The following is a 13,037-nucleotide window of genomic DNA, read 5'->3' on the forward strand; positions in this document are numbered from 1 at the left end:
CAGAGCATGTGGATAATAAAGAATTGACTGTAAGCATTCATAAGGAATTAAATGTACAAGTAAAAAATTCTATTCTCTACATGTCTAGCCAATCTAATTCAATTCTTATGTAAGTCACTTTTCCTCTTTTCAGAAAAGATTAATTAAAATTAACACTGATATTATATACCTGAAAGGAGTATGCGTAGGGATCATGTGTTAGTTATAACAGTGTTTAAAACCACTGAATTAAGAGCTCACATGCCAATGGATCAGAACTAGCCAGATTCCACAAATATTAACAATTCTACCAGTTAAACGAAGACATAAAAAATTCTACTACAGTTATGCCATTATGTCGTAAAACTGAAATACAGCATTTGTGGTTTGCTTCATTGTTGTTTTTTACATATACCTGGTTTTGAATACTATTTTTCTGGAGATACTGACTCCAAGGATCTGGTATCTGTTCATCTGATGCTCGATTAGATGTTCGAGAATTAATTTTAAGTAAATAGCAACCCTGAGTTCCATATTTCTGTTTCATTTCTTCATAAATTGATTCAGCTCTAAAATAAAAAAATTGAAACAAAGTTTGTAGTAAATGGAGAGCATACCTTAAGCAATAATAGATAGTAAAATAAATGCAAAAATAATCCCCCAAAAAGGCAGAACAGAAAATCAGAGATAAAATAGTAAAAAAAATAAAATAAAATAAAATAAAACAAACTGTAATTTTGCTAGCTTGGATATCACCTTAAAGAAGAGTTTCTAAAACGTGCTTCACAGAATAAAACTTTGCAAGACACTCCATTATCCCAAGAAAGGGTTCTGGTGGTCAAACTAGTTGGAGAACCACAGTAAACAAAGCCAGAAGACCATGTCTAAGACTCCCGTTTGCTAATAATGTGCACTGTGAACTTCCAAAGAATGGCTTCAAACTTATAGATCAGAAACTCTTTCAACTATGAGAACCAGGCTTTGGGAAATAAACTTTTGGAAATTCCATCTTAGGGACGCCTGAGTGGCTCAGCGGTTTAGCGCCTGCCTTCGGCCCGGGGCGTGATCCTGCAGTCGCTGGATCGAGTCCCACGTCGGGCTCCCTGCATGGAGCCTGCTTCTCCCTCCACCTGTATCTCTGCCTCTCTCTCTCTCTGTCTCTCATGAATAAATAAAATTTTTTTAAAAAAAGAAATTCCATCTTAGATAACACACATTTATCAAAAAACATGAGTGTGAAAACAGAAAAGTATTTAACAAAACATCTTTCACTGCCACGGTTTACCCTTCCCTTACTTGTCTTCTAAGACAAAGGAAGAAAAGGAGAAAAAGAAGAGTAGCCAAGATATTTATTACATAAAATCCACTTTTTTTCTTGCAAAATTTATAATAGCCGGATCCATGAGTTACATCTTAGATGCAACAAAAAGCATTTTTATTTCCATGCTCTAACTATGCTAGTTGGTGGGTGAAAAGATCATTCAAGTGATAAGACAGCCTCAGAGCAAACAGTACATTCTGATGGAAAATGAAATTTTAATACAGAGAGCTAACCTAATTTAAACAGCATCTTTTTAGTCAATTAGCCATCTAGTGCCAAAAAAAACCAGAAAAATCCAGAAAATCTTATATTCAAATGTAAAATATAGTAGTACACAAGTAACAAACATGACAAACTATTAAATCATATTTATATACTATAAAATTAAGACAAGATAAACAGAAGTTATAAACTTGTTCAAACAGCTACAAGCATATATGTATTTATGATTTATGTATACACACTTAAATACAATAAACTACTCACTTTAACAATGATACTGCTAAACATATAAATAACTAATCTAACACCTAAATTACTTAAATATCCCAGTTACAATTATTCAACTAGAAGACATATACCATATTCAACTGATAGAAACTAATTTTAATAGCCAGTTTAAATTATTTCTACTTACATAGTAAACTTTATCCATGCACTACAGACTGTTTATGATTTCAAAAAAAAAAAAAAAAACCCTAAATAGTAATTATTCCTCAGAAAAATTTTTTGGTTACAAAGGAAACTTTATGGCATGACTGCCTGGTTCAGTTGGTAGAGCAAGTGAATCGATCTCAGGGTGGTAAATTCAAGCCCCACCCTGGGTAGAGATTTATTTAAGAAAGTAAATTCTTCAGGGGATCCCTGGTGGCTCAGCGGTTTAGCACCTGCCTTCAGCCCAGGGCATGATCCTGGAGTCTCGGGATCAAGTCCCACATTGGGCTCCCTGCATGGAGCCTGCTTCTCCCTCTGCCTGTGTCTCTGTCTTTCTCCCCCTGCCCCCCGCTCTGTGTCTCTCATGAATAAATAAATAAAATCTTTTTTTTAAAAATTCTTCAAAAAATAAAAATAAAAATAAATAAATAAAAAGAAAGGACATTTATTTAAAAGATAATGGTATGCGCTCAGAACAGGGGCAAGAAATGATTATTTGTATATTCTAAATGACGTTGGGATATCACAAAAACAGTTTGAAACAAAAGGTTAATTTGACTCACATCTTGAATCAAAAGTCTAAATTCCAAAACCATAAAAATAAAACATTTCTTGTTATCTTATTTTACAAGACTTACTTTATGTTAAAGATAAGTTAATCATTTGTTCCAAAGATAAAAGGACTATGGCAACTCACTAATAATGACTATTGAAGAGCACATAAGAAAGAAATGTATGGATGTTTTTGAGACTGTGACAATATCAAGGCTAAAAATATAAAGTGACAAGAGGGTGAAGAGTGAAGAGAGAAATGCCTTTAAAACACAGTCAAAGGGCAGCCCGGGTGGCTCGGTGGTTTGGCGCCGCCTTCAGCCCAGGGCCTGGAGACCCGGTTTCGAGTCCCACAAAGGGCTCCCTGCATGGAGCCTGCTTCTCCCTCTGCCTGTGTCTCTGCCTCTCTCTCTGTCTCTCATGAATAAATAAATAAAATCTTTGAAAAAAAATAAAATAAAAATAAAAAATAAAAGAAATAAAAAAATAAAAAACAGTCAAGAAGTGAAAAGTAAGAGGAAACCTGGGAAGGAGAAAAAAAATTAGAAATAATTTAAAGTAAGAAATGGGGGATCCCTGGGTGGCTCAGCGGTTTAGCGCCTGCCTTTGGCCCAGGGCGCGATCCTGGAGTCCCAGGATCGAGTCCCACGTCGGGCTCCCTGCATGGAGCCGCTTCTCCCTCTGCCTGTGTCTCTGTCTCTCTGTCTCTCTCTCTCTATCATGAATAAATAAATTAAAAAAATAAAAATAAAGTAAGAAATGACTGCTAAGACCTACAGGTGTAAAATGGCAGGCACTTTTGTACAAAGATTGAAGTAATGGAAATATAGACTGAAAGAGAAGTGTGAATAAGCATGTGAAATCTAACATAAAATGACAGTTGTTGAATGTTTTATTAATAAACTTCCACTTTCTTAGATAAAAAAATACATCTAAAATTTAAACAAGCCATGTCCAAACTAATGTTTTATCATTTAACAGGGAAAAACTTAAAATTAAAAAAATAAAGCTTACCTCTGTTCATCTCCTGCACTTACATCATGTAAAAGTACGTAATATTTAAGTGTATTTGGTATAAACCACTTGGGATAAGAATAGTCACTGTTGTGCTGAATTCGATGCTGTTCTTGTGATAACTTTGAAAATTGTTCCACAGGTTCAGCTTCACTAGATGATGCTACCAACATACCTTGTAAACCATATTAAGGTAATTATCACTTAATACTAAATGATAAATATTATCCTATTAAAATAGACTTTTAAGGAGATTTTTTTCAAGCTAAAAAAAAATCTGATTTCATATATTTTGCTGCAAAATCAAAATAATTCCTCCAACATTTCCAAATAATTCAAGATTTTAAATCTTAAGGGTTTTTTTGTTAACATTTTTAGGTCATTTACATATATAAGGAAATCCATGAACATAAAAAGACACAATATCAAAATTATACATCAACATACTGAACAACTCTGATGAATCTTACTCCTCTCCATTCCATCTCACTGCAGTTTCATATTCTATCCTACCTCTTAACTTCTCTCTGCAACTTCATTAAGAAAACTAAAAAGCTGGGCAGCCCCGGTGGCTCAGCGGTTTAGCGCTACCTTCAGTCCAGGGCATGGTCCTGGAGACCCAGGATCGAGTCCCACGTCGGGCTCCCTGCATGGAGCCTGCTTCTCCCTCTGCCTGTGTCTCTGCCCCGCTCTCTCTCACTGTGTGTCTCACATGAATAAATAAATAAAATCTTAAAAAAAAAAAAAAAAGCAAACTAAAAAGCCTTAATGGTCAGAAGAGGTTAACAGCTATAAAACAGGTTACTAAAAAAATGGAAAACTAATTTTAAATATGAGCTTTTGCACATGCAATTAATTTTGAGGCAATGAGCAAAAGCAGTTAACACTGACAATTTACTCTGTAAAATGGCTTAGAAACTTACTAAATGTGGAATACTTGAGCTGGAGAGAAAAAAAAAATACGCAAGACCTCAGTATTCTTACTTTGTACAAAAAAAATAATTTATCACAACCAGTCTTGTATCTGGGATGCTATTTAACAAAAACAATAAAAACTTGAAGCATCATCAATTAAAAATAATTTCTCCATTCTCCATGTCCTCTCAACAATTTTGCCCTCAGGGATCCCTGGGTGGCCCAGCAGTTTAACGCCGGCCTTCGGCCATGGGCATGATCCTGGGGTCCCAGGATCGAGTCCCACATCGGGCTTCCTGCATGGAGCCTGCTTCTCACTGCCTGTGTCTCTGCCTCTCTCTCTCTCTCTCTCTCTCTCTCTCTATCTCTCATGGATAAATAAATAAAATCTTAAAAAAAAAAAAATTTGCCCTCACAGAACTATTTCTGAGATTAACAGCTTCTAAGACATATCATTTTAAGCAAACAGAAAGGTCAAAGGATACATGCTAAATAGTGGTTCAGAAATTCATGATCTGATGCTGGCATCGACTGAAGAAAGGTCTCTCTATAAGACTCAAACCATGGAGTAGTAGCTAAAATGAACAATATATAAAATTGTTAAAATTCCTCAATAAAATCAATTTATAACAGACAATATTTCAAGTCCATACTCCTAAAAGGTGTGAAAAATAACTCTCAGCAGCAAATAAGCATTTTTCACTTGTACTTAAAGATATAAGACAAGAACTTTTCACTTTTTCAAGATTTATTATATACGCCATATATATGTATTTGTAAAAATAAAACTGACTTATTCCCAAACCTATACAATAATCTCAGAATCTACTTATTAATCCTTTAAACATTACCTATAGGAGTAAAAACATTCTAGAACTAAAGTTTTGTGCCTCTGCCACTAATCATGTTGTCACAAGTGGCTCTTCTTCATAAATATCATTTCAAAGCAATGGTTTCTCAACCAAGAGTGATTCTGACCTCTAGGAAACATCTGGAGATACTCTGTTGTTACAACTAGGGTTGGGAACAGATGCTACTGGCTTCTAGGTAAATATATAAGGAACAGTGCAAAACATCCTAAAATGAAAAGAACAAGAAAGCTCTCCACAAAATAAAATGATTTGGTTGAGAATGTCAATAGTGGTAAGGTTGACAACCTCTACTTTATAATTTGATTACTTGAGTATGACAATAACAAAACCTTTTTAAATGAAATTTCAAAGTATACTTACCTTATAATCAAATATAAAGAGGTTTATCTTCACTTTTTAATAAATGTATATAATGTAATACTTAAAATGTCAAACCTCTCTTGCTTGATGCTAAGCATTTTACAACTACTCATTTAAAAAAAAACAACTTACTTTAAAGGTTAAGTCATTCGACTGGTCATTTCACAAGGTTTAAGAAAATTATCCAGATCAATTTTACTAAAAGACAATCCGAGGCTCCTGGGTGGCTCAGATGGTTGAGTGTGTCTGCCTTCATCTCAGGTCATAATCCCAGGATCCTGGGGTCGAGCCTCACTTTGGGCTCCCAGCTCAGCATGTCTGCTTCTCCCTCTGACTCTTCCTATTTGTTCTCTCTCTCTCTCTCTCTCTCTCAAGTGAATAAATTAAAAAATCTTAAAAAAAAAATAAATAAAAGACACTTCTTTTATTTTTTTAAGATTTTATTTATTTATTCATGAGAGACAGAGAGAGGCAGACACATAGGCATAGGAAGAACCAGGCTCCCTACAGGGAACCCGATGCAGGTCTCAATCCCAGAACACTGAGATCACGACCTGAGCTGAAGGCAACACTGAGCCACCCAAGTGGCCCCCATTCCTAGTTATTTATGATGATTATGAAACCTTTCATCTTAATCACTGAAAACAGCAAAAACACTTTGTTCACATTATAATACTACATTAACCAAATGGAAAAGGGGGGGAAAAAAGCCATTCCTCTTACCAAACAGTAATATCTTATCTGGTGTCATACATATATATACACAGATATAAAATTTCAATTCCAACAAATATCTTAAGAGAATAACCCATATACTGTTTAGGAGGGCTATCACTAACCTTTTCATGTTTATTGCTATGAGAAAAAACATTCCCAGAAATATTATAATCTGTAAGAAAAGTGGCAAAAATTGGAAAGGGAGAGGATTGAATGGAAGGGAGGGGAGGGAAGGAAGGGGAAAGGAGAGGAAGGAAAGGGAGAAAGAGAAGGGGAGGGGATGAAACGGAAGGGGAAAGGAAGGGAGGTGAAGGGGAAGGAGGAGAAGAAAAAAAAACAAAGTATACATATATATATATACAATGGTTGAAATAATACTTTCTAAAACTGGTGCAAGAAGATACCAGGTACTTAACTAAGGATATAAAAGACTGAAGGAAAAAATTTCAAATATATATATAGTAGAAGTGGGTTTTATCCTTCAGATAGGTCACATTGAGGTTGATATGGTAAGTTTTCTCTTTAGCCACATATTTCCTTGAGGGGCTAATTAAGAAGTCCTCTTTCAGTTTTTCTACATGCCAATAAATCAATAGCATCTTTCCTTTTTTTGCTTTTTCAAATGATACTTTTGCCAAAATGGGAAAATAATAGAAATTTTTGTTAACAAAAGACTTCTTTAACAGTGACAATTCTCTCCCCTTAAAAAAATTATCTTGGACTTATTTTGGTTAGTTTCGTTTTTCATTGACTTATTTTGAAATGAAATCACCATTTTGCTCAAACTCCTTTTCCATCTCCACATGTTTAGTTTGAAATTGAAATAGCAACCATGTTATCCTACCAGGTAAAGTTTTTCTATGCAGAATGTACTTTGTCTTGGTAAGGAAGGGTAAAGAAGGAAGCTAAGAGCTAAAAAACAATGTTCCATCCTCCATCCACACTCACAAAATGCAGCTTTTTCTCTGTCTCTTCTTTCTTCCCTTCTTAGTGCCAGTAATTTGAGACACAATTATTTATTAGTGTGCCCAATACGCATCTAACGTTTGTTATAAAACTAGAGACCTAAAGCAACTCTGATCCTTGTCATATTAAAACCAGAAATACTTAGTAACCCTGTATCTGTAAGAGAAAAAGACTGGATTATCCTAAATAAAAACATATAAACGTTGTCTGTAGGTTACATTTTTTCCCTTCCTAATCATTCATAGAAGCTGAAATTGCCAGCAAAATCCCTATTCAGACTAAACGAAAAGCACCAATATTAACAAATTCCAAGTAACATTGGTATTTATGACTATATAACTTTAAACTGTCCAGGATATACTAAAACATATTTTCAGAATGAAAACTTTCAAAAGAAAGAAATGAAATAATTAAAAGCTGTATAATTACTTAATTCAATAAAGTACAGACTCAAGGTCAAAAATATTTGACACCAAACACTAAGGTTATCAGAAAACATGGCTTAATTCAGAAGATCTTAGAACAGGAAAGCTATAACAAACTAAAACTGGAACTATTATGTAAAATTTATTAACATTTTTCAAATCATTAAAAAACTTAAAATAATACAAATAATTAAGAAATACTAACTTCTATTTCAACAACATGCTTAAGAACTATTTTTGAAGAGACTATTTCCATTCAAGTCTTTTGAGAAAAATCAGCAATAATCAAAATATTCTGAACAGATGTTTATTTATGCCCAATTTTTAATTTTATATTTCTCTGGCATCACAGTGGAAGATTTTTTTTTTAAGTAAATTGTCCTCTTTTGAACTATACTCCTTTTAACCCTCAGTCTATCAAGAAAAAAATACTCATTGTCATTTACCATATGAATCTAATTGATCCTTGATATTTTATTGTCTTTTTATTTACAGAATTATAAAGGTACAATAAAAAAACATTATTAGAAATTTTAGTAAGAGTTTAAACATAGCAAATTCAAATTTGTTTTCCCAGTTTTCCTCATTTTAAACACACACATGCCTCAATTAGGCAATATCCTTTGAATACAACTAACTGTTCAATGGTCATTCATTAACCTGGAACACATCCATCATGTAAACACTGATTCCAGATTCAAATAAATCTGTAAGTTCTAGTTTTATCATTACTTCTATTCCTTCTTGTACTTGCATAGTCTCGGAAACTTTGATGGTTCATAATTTTGCTGAAGAGAAAAAGGTCATTTCATTTGCTCCATCACTACAAAACACCTTCATTTTCAAACTTTTAAATAACAAACAGAATGATCAATAAACCCAATGAATTTTTCACCTCTACGTCATCTAATCCCTTATACTCCCCTTCACACACACACACATCTACTTGCCTACCTGCCTTTAACATCTGTCCACGTTCAAACTGTATCAAGTAAATTTTGTCATACAAACGTCATTTAGTATGAAAGAATACTGTCCCATGTCCTTTAACAAAAGAGAATAGTTAGGACCCCAGGGTGGCGGCTCAGCAGTTAAGCGTCTGCCTTTGGCTCAGGGTGCAATCCTGGAGTCTGAGGATCGAGTCCCACATTGGGCTTCCTGTATGGAGCCTGTTTCTCCCTCTGCCTACATCTCTGCCTCTTCTTTCTCTCTGTCTCTCTCATGAATAAATATATAAAAATCTTAAAAAAAAAAAAAAAGATGGGGCGCCTGAGTGGCTCAGTGGTTAAGCTTCTGCCTTTGGCTCAGGTGGTGATCCTGGAGTCCCGGGATCGAGTCCCACATCAGGCTCCCTGCAAGAAGCCTGCTTCTCCTTCTGCCTATGTCTTTGCCTCTCTCTCTCTCTCTGTGTCTCTCATGAATAAATAAAATCTTTTTTAAAAAATAAAAAATAAATTTAAAAAAAAGAGAACGGTCTAGGTTCTTGTCTCAAAATACTGTGTTGTCTTTTTTTTATACCTTCTTAAAAGAAAATTCAATATTTTGGGCAATGGGAAATTAAAAACTAAAGTAGGATAAAATAACAATGACTTATTTCACTACTGCAACATCCTTCTACACAATGTCACCATTCTTCTACTTTCTTGTAGCTTGGCATAATTGATAAATAATTACTAAGATGATGAAAAATAGCAAAATATTCAAGATAGCAGAAAAACCAGAACTATAAGTTCCTACCTTGTACTAGCCATGTTTTAAGTTAATTGTCACCCTTTTAAAGTGTTCTTTATGCTTTTTTGTTCACAACTGAAAACTTAAAGGAAAATATTAAAGAATAAACAGGGGTACCTAGGTGACTCAGTAAGTTAAGCATCAGCCTTCAGTTCAGGTCATGATCCTGACAGGACCTTGGGATACAGCTCTGCTTTGCGCTCCCTACTCCCTACTCACCAGGGAGCCTGCTTCTCCCTCTCCCCCTGTCTCTGTCTCAGGCTGCAGCTCCCCCTGCTCCTGCTCTCAGGAGAGTGCATGTGCATGGCTGCGCAAGCACTGTCTCAAAAAAATAAATAAAATCTTAAGAAAGAAGGAAGGAAGGATAAACAAGCCTCTAAAATACTGTTTATATACAGGACTACACTCTATCACGATATTTTAGAGTAAGAGCAATTAATACAAATCAGAAAAAGCATACTATACAATGAAAGGGAGACAAAGCATGTTCTTCCTTATTTTCTAAAAGATACCCCAAAATCATACTATTCAAAGAAAATAATGCCTGGATTTAGCAGATAATGCTATAAATCAAGAGTAAACACAACAGATAATAGGATAGATAACAAAAGTTGAGCAAGCAATACCAGACCACCTCAGTTTTTAAAAATTAGACATGTCATTGGGATGAATATAAAACAGCAACAGCTGAGAAGAAAAAGATAGTATGTAAGGAGTAGAGTGAAAACAATGTGCAAAACTGAGACTACTACAGTAAATACCTGTATATAAAGAGAATTCTTTCAATTCCATCAATGTGTCTTTCCTTTTTTTATTAAAAAAAAAATATTTTATTTATTTATTCATGAGAGAGAGGCAGAGACATAGGCAGAGGTAGAAGCAGGCTCCCTGTGATGAGCCCAATGCTGGACTCCATTCAGGAACACCTGGATCATACCATCATACCCTGAGCCAGGCAGACACTGAGCCACCCAAGCATCCCCAATGTGTCTAATTATCATACCAAGGAACACTAGCTTTAATGGACCAATGTGATGAAGAAACATGGCACTGTTAAGTGAGACTTATGAGGTAAATACCTAATATGTATTTCTTAAAACAGAATGGGTAAAAACTATGCTGACTCACATTAATGATAAACCTTAGAAGTGTATTTCTAGACAGAGAGAATTATTATCTTTAAAAATGGATAAAATCACTCTTAAATCTCATGATTCCTGAATTTTACTAAATGAATTTTTATTAATAGAATAGAATTTCATAAAATGAATTTTTTTGCACTTAAGTTCAAGTCCCATGTTGGACCTAGAGCTTACTTTGAAGAAAAAAAAAAGGCAATTACCAAGTCCAAAAAAAAAAAAAAATTATGTATGAAAACAAACTGAGCCCAATATATGCCTCTGCAGTGAAGAAGAAAATAATCTTCAATTTAGAATCTTAATATTGTCAAGTGAATATCAACCAAAATATGAAAACTACATTAGGAAGATGGGGAAAGGAGCAGTAGGAATGATTAATCTAAATCTTCATCAATTATAATGAGAAATCAATAAGTAAAATTTAAAATTGTTTAAGCCATAGATAGCCATATAGAAATATGACTTAAAAACACTAAACACAGGGACACTTGGGTGGCTCAGTTGGTTAAGTGTCTAAGTTTTGATTTGGGCTCAAGTCATGATCTCAGGGTTGTATTCGAGCCCTGCACTGAGCCCCACACTGGTCTCCTTGCTGAGTGTGGAATCTGCTTAAGATTCTCTCTCTCTCTCCCTCCCCCTCTGCCCCTTCCTCTGCTCTCACACACTCTCTAAAATAAATAATCTTAAAAACACACACACACACACACACACACACACACACTAAATACCAGAGGAACCCATGAAAATAACTGGAAGGGCAGAGACACATAGGAAACACATCATTTTGTTTTTTCCTTGTAAGTCTTTTCAGTATTTTATCTATGTACACATATCATTTGGATAAACTTTTTAAAAGTAAAAGGTATTGTAAGCTTTAGAGGTTAGGAAGAATAAAAAAAGGTATTTTTTGTTTTTAAATATGATAGTTAACCACACTCTGTGCCCCCTTAGCACTCTGGCATTATCAGATATGCCACATCCCTGTTAGAATGTATTGTGATTATAAGGTATTATAAATTAGAATATATCATGATTACTGACTTACATGTTTATCTCCCCACCAGATTATAAACTCATATGTCTTCTTTATCTCTTTTATTGTGATACAAGGCACATAGTAGGAAATCAGTAAATATTTGTTGCATGAACAACAAAAGTGTTAAAGACCCTATGAAACAGAATTACAGGATTAAAGTTCTAGGAAAGGTCTTAACAAAGAATCTAAATAAATTCTCTTGTTATCAAAAAAATGAAACCAAGTCTGAATAAGTGACTTATTCAAGTTATCCAATTAACTAATGACTATGGTACTATAAAAACTTGGACAATCTGGCATATATTGTCCTTCACATGTCAACATGAATTTCCCACTGATGACAGGGAAACAATAGTTCAAATTCCAATACTTACTCCCAGAAATATCCCAATTTTATCGTGTGTTAAAACATATTATGCCAGAAACTGCTCAAAATATGTAACCTGAAATTCAGATTCTTTTAATGTATTAAAGATAACCATCATATTCTAAACTTAAATAATGCAATTAATTTCTGTGGCAATTAAAATAACATAGAATAACACAGGAAGATATCTAAACAAAATAGTTCTACAAACATTTCTAACTACACAAGTGCAATCAACTAACTTTGTGACCTAAGATATATCACTTAAACTCTCTGAATGTTTAAGAAAATCTTTAAAAATGCAATTAGGTGTTAAAATAATTAGATTATAAATTATGCCAACCTAAAAAGATTATTTTATTAGGTTGCTGAAATATCCTGATTAGATGATGTACTTTTAATCTTTGCCCTCTAAAAGTCTATTCCATGTTTCTAGTAAGTCTTTTTCATACTAGAAGAGTCACATCAAACACTACTCATTTTACATACTGATATATTTCACCTACCAATCTAATTAAGAAAACATTTACCATTGAAATCAGATTAATAAGCACTTTAAAAAGATGAAATATTTACTCATAAAAACTTCTTCAACTTCACACTAAGCAGGATAAAAACTAAAACTTAATGCTTTTTATTTTACTTATGTCACAAATGAATGTTGTTTTTGTCTTTCATTCAAGAAATATTTATTATGCCTATGTTTTAGACATTAAGTACTACAAAGAAAAGAAAGAGCAAAAGTTCCTGCCCTCGTGGAACCTTCTATTAACTTTACAATTAAAACTATATAAGCATCTTATTATAAAAAAAAATAAAATAAAATAAAATCATGTAATTTATAGTTGGCTGCCTACTTGACCGTAACCTCTGTAAAAGGACTATTCTTTTCCAAAACTGTATGCCCAACCTCTAGCACCCAGTAGGCATTTAAGTGTTTGCTGAATGATTTCCAAGATACAGAACTGCTTTTTCTAACAGAAGAACGC

General features: G+C 33.9%; 1 protein-coding gene across 9 annotated transcripts in view; it reads right to left on the minus strand.

Moving 5' to 3' along the window:
* The window catches only part of TRAPPC8 (trafficking protein particle complex subunit 8), an 87,685-nt gene that overhangs the window by 66,707 nt on the left and 7,941 nt on the right, over positions 1 to 13,037 (minus strand). For 6 of the 9 annotated variants that reach the window (XM_072829141.1, XM_072829139.1, XM_072829140.1 and 3 more), the window contains exons 3-5: positions 4,921 to 5,010; positions 3,521 to 3,695; positions 395 to 548 (exon numbers count right to left, since the gene is read on the minus strand). In XM_072829141.1, coding sequence (XP_072685242.1) covers positions 395 to 548; positions 3,521 to 3,695; positions 4,921 to 5,010 — 419 coding nt within the window. Of the gene's footprint in view, positions 1 to 394; positions 549 to 3,520; positions 3,696 to 4,920; positions 5,011 to 11,690; positions 11,814 to 13,037 lie in introns of those variants that run through there. The other 3 variants (XM_072829147.1, XM_072829146.1, XM_072829145.1) reach the window with 2 other exon arrangements.

This window comes from Canis lupus, chromosome 6 (assembly GCF_048164855.1).
Source record: "Canis lupus baileyi chromosome 6, mCanLup2.hap1, whole genome shotgun sequence".
Classification (NCBI taxonomy): Eukaryota; Metazoa; Chordata; class Mammalia; order Carnivora; family Canidae; genus Canis; species Canis lupus.